Raw genomic sequence first — 23,027 nt, 5'->3', positions numbered from 1 at the left:
ACACCCTCTCAAGCATTTATTGTTTGTAGATTTTTTGATGATGGCCATTCTGACTGGCACGAGGTGATATCTCATTGTAGTTTTGATTTGCATTTCTCTGCTAGTGAACTATATTGAGCATCTTTTCATGTGTTTGTTAGCCATTTGTATGTCTTCTTTGGAGAGATTTCTGTTTAGGCCTTTTCCCCATTATTTGATTGGGTTGTTTGTTTTTCTGGTATTAAGTTGTATGAGCTGCTTATATATTTTGGAAATTAATCCTTGGTCAGTTGTTTCACTTGCTATTATTTTCCCCCTTTCTGAGGGTTCTCTTTTCACCTTGCTTATAGTTTCCTTTGCTGTGCAAAAGCTTTTAAGTTTAATCAAATCCCACTTGTTTACTTTTGTTTTTATTTCCATTAATCTAGGAGGTGGGTTATAGAGGATCTTGCTTTGCTTTATGTCATCAAGTGTTCTGCCTATGTTTTCCTCTAAGGGTTTTATAATTTCTGGTCTTACATTTAGGTTTTTCATCCATTTTAAGTTTATCTTTGTGTATGGTGTTAGGAAGTGTTGTAATTTCATTCTTTTACACGTAGCTGTCCAATTTTCCCAGCACCACTTATTGAAGAGGCTGTCTTTGCCCCATTGTATATTCTTGCCTCCTTTGTCAAAAATAAGGTACCCATGAGTGTGTGGGTTTATTTTTGGGTTTTCTATCTTGTTCCATTGGTCTATATTTCTGTTTTTGTGCCAGTATCATAGATTTTGATGACTGTAGCTTTGTAGTATAATCTGAAGTCAGGAAGGTTGATTCCTTCAGCTCCATTTTTCTTTTTCAAGACTGCTTGGTTATTCAGGGTGTTTTGTGTTTCCATGTGAATTGTAAAAATTTTTTGTTCTAGTTCCATGAAAAATAACATCGGTAATTTGATAGGGATCACATTGAATCTGTAGATTGCATTTGGTAGTATAGTCATTTTCACAATATTGATTCTTCTTACCTAGAAACATGGAATTTCTCTCCATCTGTTTATGTAATCTTTGATTTCTTTCATCAATGTCTTATAATTTTCTGTATACAGTTATTGTCTCCTTAGATAGTTTTATTCCTAGATATTTTATTTTTGTTGCAAGGGTGAATGGGATTGATTCTTTAATTTCTCTTTCTGATTTTTCATTGTTAGTATATAGGAATGCAAGTGATTTCTGTGTATTGATTTTGTATCCTATGACTTTGCTAAATTCACTGAGTAGTAATTTTCTGGTAGTATCTTTAGGGTTTTCTATGTATAGTATCATGCAATCTGCACACAGTGAGAGCTTTACTTCTTCTTTTCCAATCTGAGTTCCTTTTATTTCTTTTTCTTCTCTGATTGCTGTAACTGGGACTTCTAAAACTATGTTGAATAAAATGGGTAACCTGGAAGAAATGGACAGATTCTTAGAAAAGTTCAGTCTTCCAAGACTGAACCAAATAAGACTTAACTCTTATTTGTTAAAAGTTTAAGGTTTGAATTGTAAAGTAAAATTAAAAATAAATAAATTAATTAATTTAAAAAAAAAGTATAAGGTTTGGAATCGGTTAAACCAGGTTCAGATCCTGGCTCTGACACCTAAACATCATGTTGCTTTGGATAAAGTTACTCAGCCTCATTTCTTCCATTATAAAATGTTAATGACATTAATAGTTCCTAACTTAAAAATTTTGTGAAAATTAATGAGTTAATACTCATTCAGTGATTAGAATGGGCATGCTAAAGGGCATAGTACATGTCATGTATTATTACCATTTCTACTGTTATTATTTCTAAATATGGTATGCATGTGAATATTATCCATCAAGAATTTACAGGTAGAGAAAATTTGGAAAACCTTGTTCTAATCTCCAAATAGTAATCATGTCTGCTTAGTATAGTGGGTTTCATAAGAAAGGTATTTTAGATGTTGATGATGGCTGTTACTTTCCCTGTAGCATCTGTAATCAGTACAGCCTCATTGCCGACAAAGTCAGTGAGATTCCTATCAACACTGGGGAGCTCGTATTCCTCATTGAATTCTTAAAGAAATCCAGCGATGTCACCGTGTTCAAACTCAGGAGGCAACTTAGAGATGCAGTTGACCGGCTGGAGTTCTTGATGGACTATGCAGACTTGCCCCGTAAGTATGATGTCATGTGTGTACGTGCAAATGTATGTATATATTTATATGTTTAGATATAAGGAGCCGGAAAAGGAGAGTTCACAATCCTCCCACTAAATATCTGTATCAGAAGAGCTGCTTTTAAGTGTGTCTCTATATTAGAGACACTAATTCCACACTCTTATCCAGAGAAATATGAATCAAATGATGAGAATCTTATTGGTAGACAAAAAGAAATATCTAGGGACTTGACTGGTTCTTAGATGCCTGTCTTTGCCTCTTATGTGAGGTGTTCCTAAAAAAGTCTCTTTCAAATGCAGAGTGCTTTTGTAAATGGATAGGTTTCATTCATCTATAATCTTAATACACTCCTACCTTTGAGGAAGCCAGGGCACTTTCCTTCATGCTCTTGCATATTTTAAGAGGAAAGAAATGGCTGGGATCCTTCATGGCTTATTGAGCCAAGTTAGGACTCAATAAGGACCTAACTTTGTAAGGACCAGGTTCTGAAAGAAAAGCTAATATCACTTCTACAAGTCACGTTTCAGAACCTTTTTCCATCTGGAAATACCTGTGAATTATCTGGTGTTCACCATGGTTAGGGAGGAATCGTTATGGGAGGGAGAAGTAGGGACTGGGAGTGAAAAATTGGTCCCATAACCATCCGCCTGCACATTCGTGAGCTGTGCTCTTGACCGTGTGAACACACACTGGGGTCCCTCATTGTGGCCTCTACCCGCTAAATTCCCAAGGGTGCATAGGAAACCCAGGGCATTTTAACTGACCAGAGCCATAAAATGGGTAGGGTATCTGGCATTGATATTACCATTGACCTTTAACCCAGACTGAAATTCAGATGAGGTGAAATAGTTTAAAGAATAGTACCAAACGTTAGCTAGGATTCTACTCAGACCTAGCCTAGGAAGATAATGAAGTGCATAGTGGTTAGAACACAGGCTTTGGAGTTGGTTAGTCCTGGGTTTGAAATCTGCTCTGCTGTCTCCTAGCAGTGTAACCTTGACCACTTGGCTTAACTTTGTTTCCCATCTGTAAAAACAAAAATGATCATACCATCTACCTTCTAGCCTGGCCCTTGGTAAGTGCTCAGTAAATGTTGGGTAACATTCATCAGTATTGGGCCCATTCATTGATTGCCACCGCTATACTCACTTCTGTTGACCTCTTATTCTGCTGAATTAATTCATTGCAAACTGAGAAGTGTCCTAGAGCAGACTGTGTGTGTTTTGCAGAAGAGGATATCAAACTGAACAGCACTCTGTTCCTCTGGCCAGACCAGATTGAAGATATCTTTGAAAACAGCCGGAACCTTCTCCTTAGCAAGAGGGATCAGGCAGAGATGGACCTCATTAAAAGGTACAGGAAAAGTCTGATGTTTAAGAAATGATATCCTGCTTTATAATATGCTGTATGTTCCTGGTTCTCTCTAGGGCCACTCCCGATCCAGCAATGCGTGGGTGAAGGCTCATGACAATTGGTGGAGAAGGAATGTCCTTTTGTTTCCCACTAAGGGATATTCTCTGTAAGCCTGCTTCACTGTAGTAACTCCAACCAATACCTTCCCTCCCTTCCTTGAACAATTGAAATTTAGTGCCGCAGAGAGAAAAGGGCAAAAATAGTAGCATATAAGAGCAGCCTTACAATAATAATAGTAAAATTGTCAGCCTTACATTTAAGACCATGGATCTGTGAGATATCAAGACAGAGATAATAAAACATGGTTGGTAGCTGAGAAATTGCCTGTTTTGCAGTTGATCTCATTCAGTGCTAATCTGCCTGTAATCATTTTTTCATTGAGTATTATGGCTTTTTACTATGTGCTGTGCTCTATTCTAGACACAAAAGTGTGTTTGACTGCTAAATAAAGATTTTAATACAATGACAAAATATCACATACTGAAGAAGTCAGACAATGTCAAGTGAAGTGGGCCAAGTATCACGTATCTGGTAAAGACATGCTGGTGTACATATGCATGCGTGCACACACACTCACACATACACATACCAACTTATAGCACTTTGTTTAGGGACTGCAAATTCATACCAGTTACCATCCCCATCACACATGAAACCCCCAGTACCCAACTTTAGATTCCGTAATCCTTGCTAATACTCAGTAGAAAGGAAAAGGGAAGATAAAAGCAGGGATTTCTACACAGAATGGGAGATTGCACTCAAGGATAATCCCAGGAGAGGAAGTTGCTATCTTCACAACAACCTTAGCCCAGCAAAACAGCAAAAGAGATGTGTATGTTTGTTTCTATCTACAGCCTTCTTCTCCCTGTCCCTCTGGCTGCTGTCCCCAGAACCCAGAATTTAACCCAATGAATAGATACTTTTTAACTAATGTTTTTGTTGTTGTTCAGTTGCTAAGCTTTGTCTCTTTGCAACCCCATGGATTGCAGCATGCCAGGCTTCCCTGTCTTTCACTATCTCCCAGAGTTTTCTCTAACTCATGTCCACTGAGTCTGTGATGCTATTCAACCATCTCATCCTCTGTCGTCCCCTTCCCTTCCTGCCCTTGATCTTTCTCAACATCAGCGTCTTTTCCAATGAGTCAGTTCTTCACAGCAGATGGCAAAAGTATTGGAGCTTCACCTTCAGCATCAGTCCTTCCAATGAATATCCAGGGTTGATTTCCTCTAGGACTGACTAAAGGAAATCAGTCCAAGGGACTCTCAAGAGTGTTCTCCAATACCGCAATTTGAAAGCATCAGTTCTTCAGTGCTCAGCCTCTTTATGGTCCAATTCTCACATCTGTTCTTGGCTACTAGAGAAATCATAGCTTTGATTATATGGAACTTTATCAGCAAAGTGATATCTCTGCTTTTTAATATGCTGCCTAGGTTTGTCATAGCTTTCTTTCCAAGGAGCAAGCATCTTTTTTCCTTTTTAGAACAGTTTTAGGTTCACAGAAAAATTGAGCAGAAAGTATAGGGTCCTCCTATACCCCCTCACCCCTTACACATAGCCTCCCCCCTCAGTGGAACTGAATTTTGATGCCTCACCAAGAAGCAGAACCATTTTAAAAGCTAGATGAACAGGAGCAAATTTCTTCATCTTTTTTGAGCCTAAGTGTCCTCATCTGGAAAATGGGGATAGTAGAACCAATCTCAGATCATCTGATTTTTTGAGAGGTGTCATTGTGTTAAAGGATGAAATCAGGTGGTCTGAGGTGGTGCCTAAGTGATATCCAGCACATGGCAGGCATTCAGGAGCAGTCAGCTTCTTTTGCACATTAACAATGACTTCTTTAGGGAGAAAAACGCTTCTTAACTTTCAAACCACTACCTGTGAGCAGACTTCTAGAACATTACTCTAAGACCATTCACAGTAACTGTTGACATTAATAGGTACTGAGGGGTGGCTCTGGAAGAAATTGGAACACGTGTCATTTACGGTGAGAAGAGAGTGCCAGACTTCTTGGAGGGGCAACTCAAGCTTGACCCTTCACTTGGTATCTGAGCTCTCAATCACAGAGCTCAGCAGAGAAGCAGCTCTAAGGACACCTGCAACCCTGGGCTCAGCCCTCTCTTTAGTAAACTCTTAAACTTCCTATCTATCATTTTTGCATAAATCCTGAGAAAACCTGTGAGGAGGGCTTACAAATACTCATTTATTCATTCATCTTCTATGAGAACAGTCCCCTTCCCTCTCTGAGACTTGACCTTATTTTCCCAGGCCACAGTAATTTTTTTTACGTCAATGCCAATTTCCATTTGTTGTCCCCACCCCCTCTCGCAATTTCTATCCACCTTGGATACGAATGAGCAACTTCACTTTCACTTTTCACTTTCATGCTCTGGAGAAGGAAATGGCAACCCACTCCAGTGTTCTTGCCTGGAGAATCCCAGGGAGTGGGGAGCCTGGTGGGCCGCCTTCTATGGGGTCGCACAGAGTCGGACACGACTGAAGTGACTTAGCAGTAGCAGTTCCTCTGTCCACTCCATGCATGGTTGGCTGATTCCTGCAGTCTCTAGCTTTCAGCTCCTGTGTCTGTTGGATCCAGACAGGCAGGGCCAGTGGAAAGCCCTCTTGAGGTGGGAGAGTGGCTGCTGTGTTGCTTATCCTCTCCCTCCCTACTTGTTCCTGGGGTTCTGGCCAGTAGCTGCATCCCTCCAGGATAACAATTCTTTCTCCTCCATGTTTCCAGTTCTCATTGTCCCCTCAGGCCTAGGGATCAGTGACTTCCCCCTGAGGTTACTAATCTCTGGATGCTTCATTCTCTTCTCTTTGTTCCTTTAACCCTACCCACATCTCACCTCTGTAAATAGTCCCTTCATTGAAGTCTCTTTCTTTGAACATCAGAGTAAATTATGTTTCTTGCCAGAATTCTTAACAATATAACATTTTAAAATTATTGCAATATTCTCCCACAGACTTCAGATGATCCTAGGACTAGAACTCAATTTACTTAACCAAATTTCCCGAGTGCCTACTAATTACTAATGACATACTTATATATATGTATATACTAGGGATTTGAAAGCACTTTAAGAAATTGTAATGTGCTAAGCAATTATTAAAAATTTAAAACAATATAAACTTATAAAAAATATTTTACAGTGATGTAATGCACAGCATAGGGAATATAGTCAATATTTTATAATAACTTTGTCTAATGTCTAATATCTATAAAGATATCAAATCACTGTGTTATACAACTGAGACCAATATAATATTGCAAGTCAACTGCATTTCAATAAAATTTGTAAAAGAGAAATTTTAAGCAATAGGTAACAGTAATATTTTCCAATAATCACTGAGTTTGTATACTACTTCGCTCTGGGAAGAACTCAAAAGTGGTTTTATCAGAGATTTATTTTTGTGTGTAAGTCTGTATTTGGCATCTAAAAAGAATCTTAATGATGTGAAAAGGCAGTCAGCAGCACATAATTGTGTGGACAACAGGAGAATCAGCTTTCCTCCCATTTTGTTCCACTCAGTGGTAGGTTCCAAGGGCCCAAAAGTAACCTGGAATATACATAACAAACATCTCAGGAATGTGAGCTGCTCTTCGCCAGGAGAGTGCATCTTGTGAATAGAAAGAAAGGTATCTTAGGGAGAGTACCCAGATTGTGTTCTGGGGTGTCCAGGGAGAACATAGTGCTTTGCAAATAGCAAGTTCTCACTCTTTTGATGAATGAATGAATGAGTGAGTGAATGAATGAGACTTTTTCCTAATAAGATATTCTCTGAAATTAATACCTATCAGAGTATAAAATCACAAAACAAAAGCAAAAATGTAGTGCTGTGTCTCGTTGCACTTAGGTTTTCTGTCTCTGAATCCTTAAAACTTTGGTGAAAAATAAGCATGAGAGGCAGTAGCCACCTGGCCTGCTTTCCTCTTGGGCTCCTGTATCCATTTCTCTTATCGGAGAATACAGAGAAGAAAAGGGACATGGGAGGTGGAAGCTAAAGCTGATAAGACAGAAGCTCTATGAAGGAAAAGAATGGGAAAATGGAGCGCAGTGGTTGCATTCAAAGGGCAAATCCAGGAAGGGCTCATGTAAATGAGACTTGAGGGATGAGAAGGAGCCCATTAAGGCAAGACTGGGGAGGGAGAGAATAGGATGTCCTATTCTATTGCAGGTATCAAGCAGAACCAATGGCTCCAACTTGAGACTACCTTTGCCTATAAAATGAGGGAGTAACATCCCATCACTTTTGCCATATTCTTTGTTAGAAGTGAGTTGCTAGCTCTAGCCCAAACTCAAGAGGATGGTTATACAAGGATATAAATACCAGGAGGTGTGGCTCTTTGAGGACCTTACCAGAGGCTACTTACCACACAGTGTAGTTAGAAATAAATTCAAATCAAACCATTGAAAATTAACTCTTTTAAATTATTTTTAAGAAAAAAAAAAAGAACATCAAAACTGCCTTAACAAAATATTTTTAAGATAATAGCCAAATTTATGTTACTATAGTTGTTCTCCATGGCAAATTCCCCTTATTCATTCAATGAATATTGATGGTATTAGGCCAGATGCTTCTTCTAAGTGCTGGAGATTCAATAAGGAATTAAGGAGATTAAAACTGCATTGGTAGAGTTTAAATTCTAATGAGTGAGAATTAAATTCTAGTGAATGAACACTTTTATAGTGATTATTATGTACCAGGCTCAATTTGAGCATTTTGTATATGTTAGCTTACTAGAGTAGGCACTTTATCCATCCCTGTTTTATCTGAGGCCTAAAGAGTTTAAAGAACTTGAACAAGGTCACATAGCTACTGTGTAGCAATGTAGGGACTTGAACTAGTCAGTCCAGCTCTAGAACCTATCCATTTAACACTATGCTAATCTACCTCTTAGGAAAAGGGAGAAGTACATTTGAGAACTCCTTTGTTGATAATAGGCCTTCCCTGGTGGCTCAGATGGTAAAGCATCTGCCTGCAATGCAGGAGACCTGGGTTCAATTCCTGGGTCAGGAAGATCTCCTGGAGAAGGAAATGGCAATCCACTCCAGCACTCTTGCCTAGAAAATCCCATGGATGGACGAGCCTGATAGGCTACAGTCCATGGGGTCACAAAGAGTCGGACATGACTGAGCCACTTCACTTTCCTTTCACTTTCACTTTGTTGATAATATGAATAAAGTAGATAAATCTCTGGAATAGTCTCCCTTGATCACTCTAACTAAAGTAGCTCCTCACTTCCGTCCACTAGGCATTCTGCTCTGTTCTGTTTTCTTCAGAGCATTTATCACTATCAGAAATATCTTATTTCATATTTATCTATGTATGGTTTTATCTATCCATCCATTCATTCATCCATTCATATATGTTTACTGTTTGGGTTTCCCCAAACTAAAATATAAGCTCCATAAGAGTAGGGAGCTTAAGAGTGTACTTCACAAATATATTCCTGATGCCTAGAGCAGTTCTTGGAATTAGGCATTTAATAATAAATATCTAATAGATAAATAAATAATATGTATATGCATGAATTTTGTACATGTATATATTTTATTAGGGCTTCTCTGGTGGCTCAATGGTAAAGAATCCAGCTGCCAATGCAGGAGACACAGGTTCGATCCCTGGATCAGAATGACCCACTGGAGTAAGAAATGGCAACCTACACCAGTATTCTTGCCTGGGAAATCCCATGGACAACAGTAGTCTGGCATGCTACAGTCCTTGGGGTGACAAAAGAGTCAGATGTGACTTAGCAACTAAACAACAACATATATTAAATAGCATATATGTTATAATACATATTTTATATACATTTACCTGTATGAGAAACATCTGGAAATATTTAACCACCAATAGGTTCACAGCAGCTGTCTCTGGGAGGTAGGATTACAAATTATGTATAATAGCATATATTTGTAAGTTTTACATCTATGGTATCAGATCATATTCTCCCCAGGCTTGAATATGGCTGAGCAGTGCTGATAAATGGAAAATCCAAATATGATTGGATTGTCTTTACTTTCAGGTGCTCAGAATTTGAAGTGAAACTTGAGGGCTACAGCAAGGAACTGGAAGGTTTTAGGAAACGTGAAGTAATGACTACAGAAGAAATGAAGAACAATGTTGAAAAGCTTAGTGAGCTTTCAAAGAACCTAGATCAAGCGCTGGTGGAATTTGAGGTTTGGGGTCTTGGGATGGGCACTTATGACTGTACTGCTCTGCTGGTCCTTGCTTATGTGTTTTCCTAACATCACCTGTCAGGTAGATAGTATTAGTTGATTGATGAGTTCTTTCTCTGGTATTTTCAACTACCTTTTCCCATACCCCCACATTATATCAGCTTTGTTAGTCACTGAGTACATAAAGAAGACTTATTAATATAATGGAATAATTGCTGACATGTATCAAGCCTGTATTATGTACATAATGTACAAAGGACTTCCTATGTGAAATTTCACTTAATATCCATAATAAGTCTTTGGGGTAGGTACTATATATTCATTTATCTCTATTTAAAATGGGAGAACTAAGTCTTGGAGAAGCTAAGTAAACTTGCCCTGAAGTTGTCTACAGTAGTAAGTTCTTTAATCATTAAAGTTCTTACCTTTGAGGCAGTTCAGCACAAGAAGGTAACGTTGTGTTAACAGTTAAAGTACATATGAAAATTCGTGAAAATGGGAATATGTATGTGTTTCGGTGGAAGCAAAGATGATGGAGCAAGTGGCCAATTATTGGAAAGTTTCACTCACTGGTCTCAGGTGCCATGACCCTCAAAGGTAACAGAGAGACCTTCTTGCTTGAGTTCATACCTTATTTTCTGGTCTTACTCTCCAGATGAACATGCATCTTCCTCAACTTGGTTTTCAAAGCACTGAGGAATTTGCCATGGTGGCTTCTGGGGTTCAAAAGAACCACCCACCCAATAAACAGTATCCCCTTTTGCCCTGCAGTTGATCAATAAGGAGGAGGAGCTGTTGGAAAAGGAGAAGAGTACCTTCCCTCTTCTGCAAACTGTGATGACCAACAAAGTACCTTATGAGCAGCTGTGGGTGACAGCCTATGAGTTTAGCACCAAGTCAGAGGAATGGATGAATGGTATGCCGCAGTTTCACTCTACTTGGACAGGATGGGAGTAGGGTAGCAGAATCAACCCAGCCAGTTCTGAAATAAGACTGGGACTTCAGATTCTGGCTGGACTTTTTATCATATTCTCATACTCTGGATTAAGGCAACCATAGTTAAATTTTTCTGATGTGATAACAATGGAAGGTGGGGATCAAAAAGCCAGACCTGTAGCTAGGATAAAATAGAATGGGCAACCACGCAAAGCCATGGGTTGGATAGTGACTCAGAGAGGCAAGTGGTGGGAGGATAAGATAGCAGTTCCCCTATTATGCTGATGCTTTATGCCAGTGCTTCAATATAATAAACAACTATGAGGAACACCTTTGTTGCCAGTTTTCTAGATACAATAATGATAATTTCTTAGGATAAATTACTGGAAGTGAAATGGCTAGATCAAAGAAAAGGTGTAATAAAAATATAAAGATTTTAGAATTTACTTTTATTATTGGTATTGCTTTCCAGAAAAGTTATGTTTTAATTTAATATTCTTCTAGCAGTATTTGAGTGCCCATTCCTCATACCCTCAACAAACATGAGAAGTAAGAGCTTTACTTTTTTGCTCAAAAAAGTGTTTTTTTTCCTTTAATAGAAGTTGAATGTTTATTTATTAAACAATTCCTTGTTTAATAAGTCTATTTATGTGCTCTCTCACTTTTTTCTATTAGTAAACCACCGTATTTAAATAATTTTCATGTTTTGAATAATATTTTTATGGATGCATTTTAGTTTTTCAAGTACTCAATCATATCTACATATTTAGAATATTTTACCTTATTTATCACTTTCACACCTCTTTTAAAATTCACTTTTCTGTGTTAACTAGCACTTCCAAATTAAACAGTAGTTATAATGAACACCTTTGTCTTATTCCTGATTTTAATGGAATTCTTCTAGAATGTCACCTTTAAACATGATGCTTTTTGTTGATTTGAGGCACAAAATATTTATGGTGTTAAGGAAGTATTTATAATTTAGCATGTCTTTTTGTTAGAGATAATATGTTTAAAATTTTTATATTTTGTTTATCAGTTCCAATGACTTCAATAAACTTCCTTGTACTACTCCTTCATAATCACACTCTCTACAGCCTTAACACCTAGCAACTATTGATCTCTTCATTGTTACTACAGCTTTGTCTTTTTGAGACTGTCATATAAATTCCATTTTCTTTTTCAAATTATATTACAACTTTTACAGTACCTTTGTCTTTATATCTTTTGTATAAAATTTTAGAATCAGCTTATTCATTTATATATGAAATCTGCTGGAATTTTGATTGGAAATATATTACATCTAGAGATCAATTTGGAAAAGAATTGATATCTTTACCACGAAATCTTCCAATCCATGGACACTGCATATCTAATTATTTTGATCTTCTTTGACTTTGTTTTGCCAATGTTTTGTAGGTTTCAGCATATAAATTCTATACATGTTTTGTTAAATTTACATGTATTTCTTTTTATTTGTTGTTGTTCAATTGCTAAGTCATATCTGACTCTTTGTGACCCCTTGAACTGCTCCACACCAGACTTCCTATCCTTCACTATCTCCCAGAGTCTGTTCAAACTCATGTCCATTGAGTCGGTGATGCCATTCAACCATCTCATCCTCTATCACCCACTTCTCCTCCTGCCCTCAATCTTTCCCAGCATCAGGATCTTTTCCAGTGAGTCAGCTCTTCACATTAGGTGACAAAATATTGGAACTTCAACTTCAGTATCAGTCCTTCCAATGAATATTTAGGATTGATTTCCTTTAAGATTGACTGGTTTGATCTCCTTGTAGTCCAAGGGACTCTCAAGAGTCCTCTCTAGCACCACAATTCAAAAGCATTAATTCTTCAGTGCTCAGCCTTCCTTATGGTCCAACTCTCACATCTGTACGTGACTGGAAAAACCATAGTTTTAACTATATGGACTTTTGTCAGCAAAATGATGTCTCTGCTTTTTCATACACTGTCTAGGTTTGTCATAGCTTTTCTTTGAAGGAGCAAGCATTTTTTTTAAGTTCACAGCTGTAGTCACCATCTGCAGTGATTTCTGGAGTCCAAGAAAGTAAAATCTGTCACTGTTTCCACCTTTTCCCCATCTGTTTGCCATGCAGTGATAAGACTGGATGCCATGATTTTAGGTTTTTGAATGTTGAGTTTTAAACCACCTTTTTCATGCTCCTCTTTCACCCTCATCATGAAGCTCTTTAGTTCCTCTTCACTTTCTGCCATTAGAGTGGTATCATCTACATATCTGAGGTTATTGATACTTCTCCTGGTGATCCTGATTCCAGTTTCATCCAGCCTGGGATTTCACATGATGTACTAAACAGGGTGACAGTATACAGCCTTGACATACTCCTTTCCTAATTTTGAACCAGTCCATTGTTCTGTGTCTGGCTTTAACTGTTGCTTCTTTTCCTGCATACAAGTTTCTCAAGAGATAAGTAAGGTAGTCTGATATTCCCATTTCTTTAAGAGTTATGATGCATATTTTATACATATATTTTATATAAAGCTATGATACATGTTTTTAAATTTTGTTGTGTATATTAAAACAATTGGGGTTTGGCAGCATTTTTTTAACCTATTTTTAAATTAATTTTGTTTTCTCACTGTCGAATTTTAGAGTTCTTTGTATATTTCAGACAGCAATCATTTATCAGATATATGTTTTGCAGTTTTTTTCCACTAATCTTTGGCTGATCTTTTCAATCTTTTGACAGTGTCTTTCACAAAACAGAAGATTTTAATTTTAATAAAGTTTAGTTTGTCATTTCTTTCATAGATCATGCCTTTAGTTTTGTATCTAAGAAGTTAGCACCCAACCCAAGGTCATCTAGATTTTCCTGCTATGTATCTTTGCTGTGTATCTCCTAGAATTTTTATAGTTTTGTATTTTACATTTAAGTCCATGATCCATTTTTATTCATTTGTGTCAAGGCTGTACACTTTGCATCTACATTAGTTTTTGCATTGTGGATATCTAGTTATTCTAAAACTATTTGCTGGAAAGTTTCGTTCTCTTTTTTATTCCCTTTGCTTCTTTGTGAAAGATCAGTTGACTATGGTGGGTCTTATTTCTGGGCTCTCTATTTTGTTCCACTGACCTATTTGTCTCTTCTTTTACCAAAAATACACTTGATTATCATAGCTGTATGGTAAGTTTTGAAGCTGGATAATGACAGTCCCCTAACTTTACATTTCTCCTTTAATATTATATTGGCTATTCTGGGTCTTTGCTGTCTCCACGTAAACTTTAAAATCAGTTTGGTCAGTGTCTACAAAAAAAACTTGTTGGGATTTTGATTGGGATTGTGCTGAATCTATAGATCAAGCTGGGAAGAACTGACATCTTGACAACATTGACTTTTCCTATCCATGAGCATTAATTTTTTCTGCACTTATTTCCTTCTTCCTTAATTTCTTTCATTAGAGTTCTGTAGTTTTCCTTATATAGACAATGTACATATTTTGTTAGATTTTTGCCTAGGTGTTTCAGTTTTGGAGGGTGCTAATGTAAATGGATATGTTTTTAATTTCCAGACCACACTGTTTATTAATAATATATAGGAAAGCAATTAGCTTTTGTGTATTAACCATGTACCCTGCAACTTTGCTGTAGCTGTGAATTACTTTCAGGAGGTTTCTGTTTGTTATTGATTCTTTCCTATTTTCTGTGTACATGATAGTGTCATATGTAAATAAAGTTTGTGTCTTCTTTCCCAGTCTGTATCCTTTTATTTCCTGTCTTGTCTTACTGCATTATCTAGAACTACCACATAATGATGTTGAAAAAGGAGTGGTGAGAGGGGACATTCTTGCTGTGTTAATTGACCATAGCTGTATGGGTTTATTTCTGAGATCTCTGTTATGTTCCATTGCTCCATGTCATTTCTGTGCCAATAATCATGCTCTTTTCATTACAGTAACTTTGTAGTATTGTCTGTAGTCTGGAAGGGTTATGTGTCCCACCTTATTCTTTTTCCTCTGGATTTCTTTACCAATTCTGAGTCTTTTATGGTTCTATATAAATTTTAGTATTATTTGTTGTAGTTCTATGGGGATAAAAGGTCATGGGTACTTTGATAGAAATCATGTTTAATCTATAGATTGCTTTGGATAGTATGGCCATTTTAGCTTCTTTCAGTCCAAGAGCATGGGATAAATTTCCATTTCTTTGAATCATCTTCAGTTTCCTTTATGAATGTTTTGTAGTTCTTAGTCTTTCACCTTCTTGCTCAGGTTTATTCCTACATATTTTATTTTATTTTTTGGATGAGATTTTAAAAGACTTTAATATTTCTTTCCTGATATTTCATTGTTAGTATAAAGAAATGCGACCAATTTCTATATGTTAATCTTGTATCCTGCTACCTTGCTGAATTCATTTTTCAGTTCTAGTAGCTTCTGTGTGGAATCTTTAGGCTTTTCTATATAGAGTATCATGTCATCTGCATATAATGGCAGTTTTACTTCTTCCCTTCCAATCTGGATACATTTTATTTTTATTTTTCTTGTCTGATTGCTATGCCTAGGACTTCTAATGTTATACTGCATAAAAGTGGTAAAAATGGACATCTTTGTCTTGTTCCAGATTTTAGTGGGAAGCCTTTTCACTGAATATTATGATATCACAACTTTTGATGTTAATTTTTATTTTCATTTACCTCAAAATATTTTTAAATTTCTGTTGATATTTCTTTTTTGACCATGTGTTATTTAGAAGTATGTAGTTTAATTTCCCAAGTATTTGGGGATTTTTCCAACTATCTTTTCTGTTATTAAGTTATGAGAATAAAAATCTTGCCTCATTTCCAATGTTAGGGAGAAAGTATTCCATCTTTCACCATTAAGTATAATGGGTTTTTTGCTTTTATGTTTTTAAACCACTTTTTTTGTAGTATGAATGACATATAAAAAGCTGTATATACTTAATATGTATAAAAATGTAATGATAGTGTAGGTTTTCACAGATGCTCTATATCAAGCTGTGGACATTCTCTTCTATTCCTAGTTTGTTTAGGGATTTTTATCATGAATGGATATCGGACTTTGTCAAATGCTTTTTCTGCTTCAGTTTACATTATCATGTGATTTTCCTTCTTTTGACTGTTAATATCATGTATTAGATTGCTTGATTTTCAAATATTAAATCAACCTTGCATTCTGCTGATAAACTTCACTTAAACATGGTGTATGATTCTTTTCATATATTGTATCTTTATATATATATAAAGAAATGTACATATTTTTCCTTCTTTTAAAAAAAATTTAATATTCTGTTTCTTAACAAAATTGTGTGGGCTGATAAAGTATGTCATTTATTAATGAAGTTATATGAATAAGTCTATTTTTAGTCTCGGCAGCCCTGAAATAAAAGTTTTTTTGAGTTAATTAGCAACATCATAATATGAGAGTTAATACTAATTTGAAATATAAAAGGAGAAGAAAGCAGCAGCATGGAAAGACTGAATGTGAAACCCAAATGTTAAAAGATACCTGGGAAAGAAAAAAAGAAAATGAATGTTTTGGCAAAGTTTTTTTTAATGAGATGTCATTTTCTGCTTTAAAGAATATCTATTTTTAAATAATTCAACCTTGTATAAAATCTCTCAGAACTGTACAATTAACTCCCATGTTCCTATTCACCCACATTCTCCAATTGTTAATATTTCACAGTATTTGTGGAACACCTTTTGATACTTCTGTAATAGGATCTACAACTTATACTAATAATTGCTTCCATACTAACATTCTATGCCAGGCATTATATTAGCCACTTTACTTGTCTCATATAATTTTTACAGCTACCCTCCAAGGTACCCATTATTATCCCTGTGTCTCAGGTCAGGCTATTGAGGCTTAGAAAAGTTCAATCAGTATGCCCAAGGCTTCACTGGTTAGGTAGAGGTTTCAGACCAACTCCAAAGCTTGTGCTTGTTAACAGTGTCATACCATAGACATAATTCTAAATTCAGAGAATTAAGGTACATGTGATTAACACTATTTGGTGATCTGACCCTTCTCCCACCCCATCTTTTCTATTTCAGGACCCCTCTTTTTACTGAATGCTGAGGAAATCGCGGAAGAAATAGGGAATATGTGGAGGACAATATACAAATTGACCAAGACCTTAGCGGACATGCCTGCACCTAGGCGCTTAGCAGAGAATGTGAAAATCAAGATTGATAAATTCAAGCAGCACATCCCTATCCTCACCATTTCCTGCAACCCAGGAATGAAAGACCGGCACTGGCAGCAGGTCCCTGTCACTGCCCACCCCACCAGCCCAGCCCATTTCTGGTCCTGATAGCCCTTCGGAAGGCAGGAACCATTAATGGGTCAAAATTTTTCTTTCTGAAAGGAAAATCTACTTGAGGCCAAGAGAGTAAAGGCAGTGATACCCTTCCTGCCTCTCCATATGAACAGGCTGATCCTTTTCTTTGGGGACCCCATTGCTGGTAGTTGAGTATTCGTCCAGCCAGTGGCCACAAAAGCTCTCTTTATCTGCTTTCCTAAGCACCTCGCTGCTCAGGGTCCTAAAAATAATAGTGCTAAGTTGCTCGGTTGTGTCTGACTCTTTGGGGCCCAATAGATTGTAACCCATGAGGCTCCCTTGTCCATGGAATTTTCCATGCAAGAATACTGAAGTGGGTTGCCATATCCTACTCCAGGGGATCTTTCTGACCCAGGAGTTGAACCCATGTCTCTCTTGTCTCCTGCATTGGCAGGCAAATTCTTTACTACTAGCACCACCTGGGAAGCCCCAAAAGATGATAAGGGTCTCAAATTACAATGAGCGGGCCCTGGATTTATTCCTTGACCTAGGCTACACAAAAGTGAAAGTCTATTTCTGGGGGCTCCTAATGATGCCAAATGATTCGTACCTCAGCTTCATCATCCAGCAGGCTATGTTCAGAAATAATTTTGCACTGTTTTCTTCAGCCCTTTTGAGTCCATAAATGAGAATAATAAATATTCTCCCTGAAAACGATGGGATTTTTACAAGCAATCTAGTGTGAGGGATTTTTACAACCAATCAAGGTGACAAATGTGGTATGAATACTAATAAGAAAAAAGGAAACTCACTGTTTCTAAAATAATGATCACATTTGAGAGCGAGCAATGGCCTTGAAACATCTTCTACCAGGGAGTTGCTCTATGTGGAGGCGGAGATGAGACTGGCTCTCTATACACAGATCCCTCCCTGACTGGGCCTGAAATTCCCTCTCTGCAAAGCATGCACAAGACCAGGGACATTCTCTCTAGAAGCAGTCTGAGAGCACCCTTATTAAGAGTATTGAAATTCAAGACATAAGCATAGGATGTAAAGAACAAAGCAAAGACATCTAGTAGACTTTGGGTCTTGAACTGCCTCAGCAGAGGGATCTGTACAAGGATAGCTGCCTCGCTTGGTACTCATGGGGTGCCTCTCCCTGTGGATCTAACCTGACTAGAACTTTGACCCATTTGGAGAGCGAAGTAGCCAGATGCCCTCCAGTAGTGCTAGTTCTCTCCATGAGATGGCATTATAGAAAGTATCCTCATCAATGGCATTTAAACAGTGTTACAGGGGAGGCTCAGAAAGCCTTCCTCTCTCCATCTGCTGCTTCCCCTGTGATAGTATTCTCATAGTTGGGCACTTTTAAAATCCCAACCATCCCTAGACGTTAATAATTCTCACTTATAAGCCACTTAGATGGACAGATTGGGGGAGAAATTCCCTGGAATTAAAATAATAACAATAATAGCTAAAGTGTACTGAGTACCAACTATGTATTGGGTACTGTTGTATACTTTATGTGGATTCATTTCATCTTCCCAACAATCCTTTGAAGAACAATAAATTGTCTCCATGGTCATGGAGGACGCATTCTCAGTTCTAATTCTCAGTGCCAACTCAGGAGATTCTTGTTCACAGATTTGGCTCTGGTGGGGGTTCTATAGGCTTAACCATCTGTAGCTCTCAAGGCTACAAAATGGATTTTCTAGGGTTGTGAGGTGGTTGTTTTGAGATTTCTGACCGTTTCCCAGAACTTGAGCAAGAGAGGCTAGTCTCCATGTTTGAAACAAAATTTATTGCTACTGTGGTTTAAAACAGGATAGAACAGGTAATGCTACACTGATACATACCAAAGCTGACTCTCTAGGATGCTGCTGCCCAGTGGAAATAATAAGCATTCATGTAATTTTAAAGTTTCTAGTAGCCACATTTTTAAAAGTATAAACAGGTGAAATAAATTGTGAATATGTTTAACCAAACATGTCTAAAACATTATCAGTTCAATAGATAATCAATATAAAAATGTTAATGTGATCTCTCTTTGAAATATGGCATGCTTTTACAAAACTCCAGCACATTTCAATATGAATTCGTTGCATTTCAAGTTCTCAAAACCTGCAGGGGGTTAGTGGCTACATATTGGATAGTACAACTTCAGGCTCTTAGAAAACCAGATGCCTTTTTAATCTATATAGTTAACAAAGCAATTTAAAAATAAAACTACAAATCGCTGAGTCTTTCACAGGCCAAGTGCTATGCCAAGTGCTTTACACGTTATGTCATTTAACCCTAGAGATAATGTGTTGTTCTAAAGTTATACTTGCAGAATTAGAGAATAAATGAGAGCCCAGAGCCACCAGAAACAATTTCGTGGTTTGTTCTTGAGGGAATGCTATTTTTGTGCCCTACAGTTTGAATTGTACTTTCAAGAGTTATGCAGTATATAATCTGTACAACTATACCTAGAAGACCTATAGGAAACACTAGTGTATGGTGGATGAGATTTGACTTCAGAATTAGATCCAAGTCCCAATTCTGAAATGGCTATTATGATCTATTATTATGATCTATTAGCTAAATGGTCATAAACAAGATACTTAATTTCTTTGTCTCAGTTTCCTTTTATGTAAAATGGGAATAATAATGTATTAGTACCTTCCTCACCTTGTTGGGAGAATGAAGGAAGTACATAAAGCTCTTACAACAGTGCCTATCACATAGTAAGCCCGCAGTAATATTGCTTTTGTTATTTCCGTTACCTCCGTGGTCCTCCAGGTGATCTCAGAACCCAGATTGGAAGCTGTTTGAATTGGGTGATTCACTCATGCTTTCACTCCACAAGTGCTTATTGATGCTACATTCCAGGCCCCAGGGACACAGGGCTGAATAAGACAGAACGTGATGCAACTTTCATATCCCTTCCTGTTCTGATATTCTTTAGTCCTACTGGAGCTGGACTGATACAAAACTGGGCAATAGGGAAGGTTTTTTACAGAGCTTCATTCCCCCAACCCACATGCTCTTCTTGAGCACACATAACCCTCATGCTGCTCAGATCTCTCAATCTCTATAAAAGTGCTCAAAAGCCATCATAGACTTCATCAAAGACTGTTCACGGGGATATTTTCACTTAAAAGATAAAGTTGGGTAATATTTACACCAAAGGAATGGGCATAACAAGTGCTAACATTTCCAACCAGTTAGTACACTGAGTTGGAAGGAAGATTTTCCTCTTTCCCAGCACCCCCAGATCACAGAATCTGGGAATCTGCCTGCCCCATGTCCTCATAACTTCCTTGTTTGATTCAGCACATCCAGCAGCTTCTGAGCATGAACCGCATTTTGCCCTGGTTCACCGCCTGGGAGCACAAAACTGGACCTAATTGTGAGGACTGTTAGGTAGTGTGGGACCCGTAAGGTGCCCACATGTTTGCATTATGCCAAGTTCTGGTGGGAGAACAACCCCCAGTAAACCAGACACAATGCAGGCTGGGCCCTACCCAGGCTGCCTCCCAGACCCTTAGACCTGCACTGTCCAGTTCGTTAGCCACTTGCTACACTCAGCTATTTAAACATAAATAAGTAAAATTAAATGAAATTTGAAAATCAGTTCCTCGATCACATTAGCCACCATCTCAGGGCTCACCAGCTAAATATGACTGGTGGCTCCACAGCTATAGAACATTTCAGTCATCACAAGAAGTCTACTGAACAACACTAATTTGGACAATGCACACTTGTTTTTTTCTCTTTGCAGATCAGTGAGATTGTCGGCTATGAAATAAAGCCCACTGAAACGACTTGTCTCTCAAATATGCTGGAATTTGGATTTGGCAAATTCATTGAAAAGTAAGATTTCTCCTTTCAGAAAGTTTTTTGGTGAAGGTATCTGTAATTTCCTATACTTGTGTGACTGAATGGCCATATAGCAAGCTACATTTCTCATTCTGGTTTAGGATAACCTCTATTTCAGCTGACTAGCAACCCACTCCAGTGTTCTTGCCTGGAGAATCCCAGGGACAGGGGAGCCTGGTGGGCTGCCATCTATGGGGTCACACAGAATTGGACACGACTGAAGTGACTTAGCAGCAGCAGCTGCAGCAGCAGCTGGTGAAGCTTTCATCTCCAGCTGTGGAGTTTCTGTTTTTGTTTAATATTTATTTATTTGGCTGTGTCAGGTCTTAGTTGCAGGATCTTTGATCTTCATTGTGGCATGTGGGATCTTTAGTTGCAACACGTGGGATCTAGTTCCCTGACCAGCCACTGAACCCAGCCCCTTGCATTGGGAGCGCAGAGTCTTAGCCACTGGACCACCTAGGGAAGCCCCTCCAGTTGCAGAGTTGATGTCAGACTATGACTAGAACATTGAGTTAGAGATTCTATTTCAAAAATAAAAAATTTTAAAGAGTTCTTTGAACCTGAGCTCCAAGTCCAGCTAGACTTTGGGCAAGACCATACCACTTTTCTGGGCCTCAGTTTCCTCCTTGTTAAACAACAGCAACAAACAGGAGGGACTCTCTGAGCTAAATGAAATATGGTCAAATGAGAGATCTCTTCACTTTCTTTCTCTCCTTCTCCAAATGCCCCTAGAGTTTGCATGTGAGAATTTATGCTATTGAAACTGCTGTTTTTATGACCAGAGATTCTCAGAACCCTGTTTGTTTTTCCATACTTTCTTCAGAGTGATGGGCGGGGAGATGTGTTCCTGAGACTAAAGACCCCGTTAGACAACTGGGTTTGGGCTCACTAAACACACATGGTTCTCAGACTGTGACCCCAGTCCAGCTGCATCAGCATCACCAGCAAACTTGTTAGAAATGCACATTCTCAGGCACCACCCCAGTTTGTCAAATTCAGGGGGTGAGCACTGCAATCTGTGTTTTAACAAATCCTCCAGCTCAGTGCTGTGCAGTACAGGAGCAGCTTGGTACATGTGGCCTCTCATCCTTTGAAATGTAGCTATTCTGAATTTGATGTGCTGAGTGTATAAATATAGGCTGGACTTCAAAGATTTATTAAGAAAAAAAAAGCAAAATACTCATTTTAAATAGTGACTATGTGTTGAAATTATAACATTTTGGATTTATTATTATTGTTGTTTAGTCACTTGATCATGTCTGACTCTTTGCGACCCCATGGACTGTAGCATGCCAGGCTTCCCTGTCCTCCACTGTCTCCCAGAGTTTGCTCAAACCCATGTCCATTGAGTCAGTGATGCCATCCAGCTATCTCATCCTCTGTCACCTACTTCTTCTCTTGCCTTCAATCTTCCCCAGCATCAGGGTCTTTGCCAATGAATCAGCTCTTTGCATCAGGTAGCCAAAGTATTGGAGCTTCAGCTTTAGTATCAATCCTTCTAATGAACATTCAGGACTCATTTCCTTCAGGATTGACTGGTTGGATCTCCTTGCTCTCCAAGGGAACCTCCAGAGTCTTCTCCAGCACCACAACTAGAAAGTATCAGTTCTTCAATGCTCAGCGTTTTGTATGGTCCAACTCTGATATCCATATAGGGCTACTGGAAAAATCATAGCTTTGACTAGATGGACCTTCGTCAGCACAGTAATGTCTCTGCTTTTTAAATCACTGTCTAGGTTCATCATAGCTTTTCTTCCAAGGAGCAAATATCTCTTAATTTCATAGGTGCAGTCACCATCTGCAATGATTTTGGAGCCTATGGAACTAAAGTTCTGTCACTGTTTCTATTGTTTCTCCATCTATTTGCCATGATGTGATGGGACCAGATGCCATGATCTTCGTTTTCTGAATGTTGAGCTTTAAGCCAACTTTTTCACTCTCCTCTTTCACTTTCATCAAGAGGCTTTTTAGTTCTTCTTCACTTTCTGCCATAAGGGTGATATCAGCTGCATATCTGAGGTTATTGATATTTCTCCTGGCAATCTTGACTCCAGCTTGTGCTTCTCCCAGCCCAGCATTTCTCATGATGTACTCTGCATATAAATTAAATAAACAGGGTGACAATATACAGCCTTGACATACTCCTTTTCCTATTTGGAACCAGTCTGTTGTTCCATGTCCAGTTCTAACTGTTGCTTCCTGACCTGC

The 23,027-nt window shown here is 38.1% G+C and overlaps 1 protein-coding gene across 2 annotated transcripts in view; it reads left to right on the top strand.

Annotated features, from left to right (window-relative positions):
- Positions 1–23,027, top strand: part of DNAH3 (dynein axonemal heavy chain 3) — a 249,628-nt gene that overhangs the window by 39,898 nt on the left and 186,703 nt on the right. For both annotated transcript variants that reach the window (XM_040257140.1, XM_040257147.1), the window contains exons 15-20: positions 1,955–2,139; positions 3,372–3,495; positions 9,584–9,737; positions 10,509–10,653; positions 16,729–16,940; positions 20,719–20,810. In XM_040257140.1, coding sequence (XP_040113074.1) covers positions 1,955–2,139; positions 3,372–3,495; positions 9,584–9,737; positions 10,509–10,653; positions 16,729–16,940; positions 20,719–20,810 — 912 coding nt within the window. The remainder of the gene's footprint in view (positions 1–1,954; positions 2,140–3,371; positions 3,496–9,583; positions 9,738–10,508; positions 10,654–16,728; positions 16,941–20,718; positions 20,811–23,027) is intronic.

The sequence above is a fragment of the Oryx dammah genome, unplaced genomic scaffold (genome assembly GCF_014754425.2).
Source record: "Oryx dammah isolate SB20612 unplaced genomic scaffold, SCBI_Odam_1.1 HiC_scaffold_2, whole genome shotgun sequence".
Classification (NCBI taxonomy): domain Eukaryota; kingdom Metazoa; phylum Chordata; class Mammalia; order Artiodactyla; family Bovidae; genus Oryx; species Oryx dammah.
This window is presented reverse-complemented; position numbering and strand designations above follow the sequence as displayed.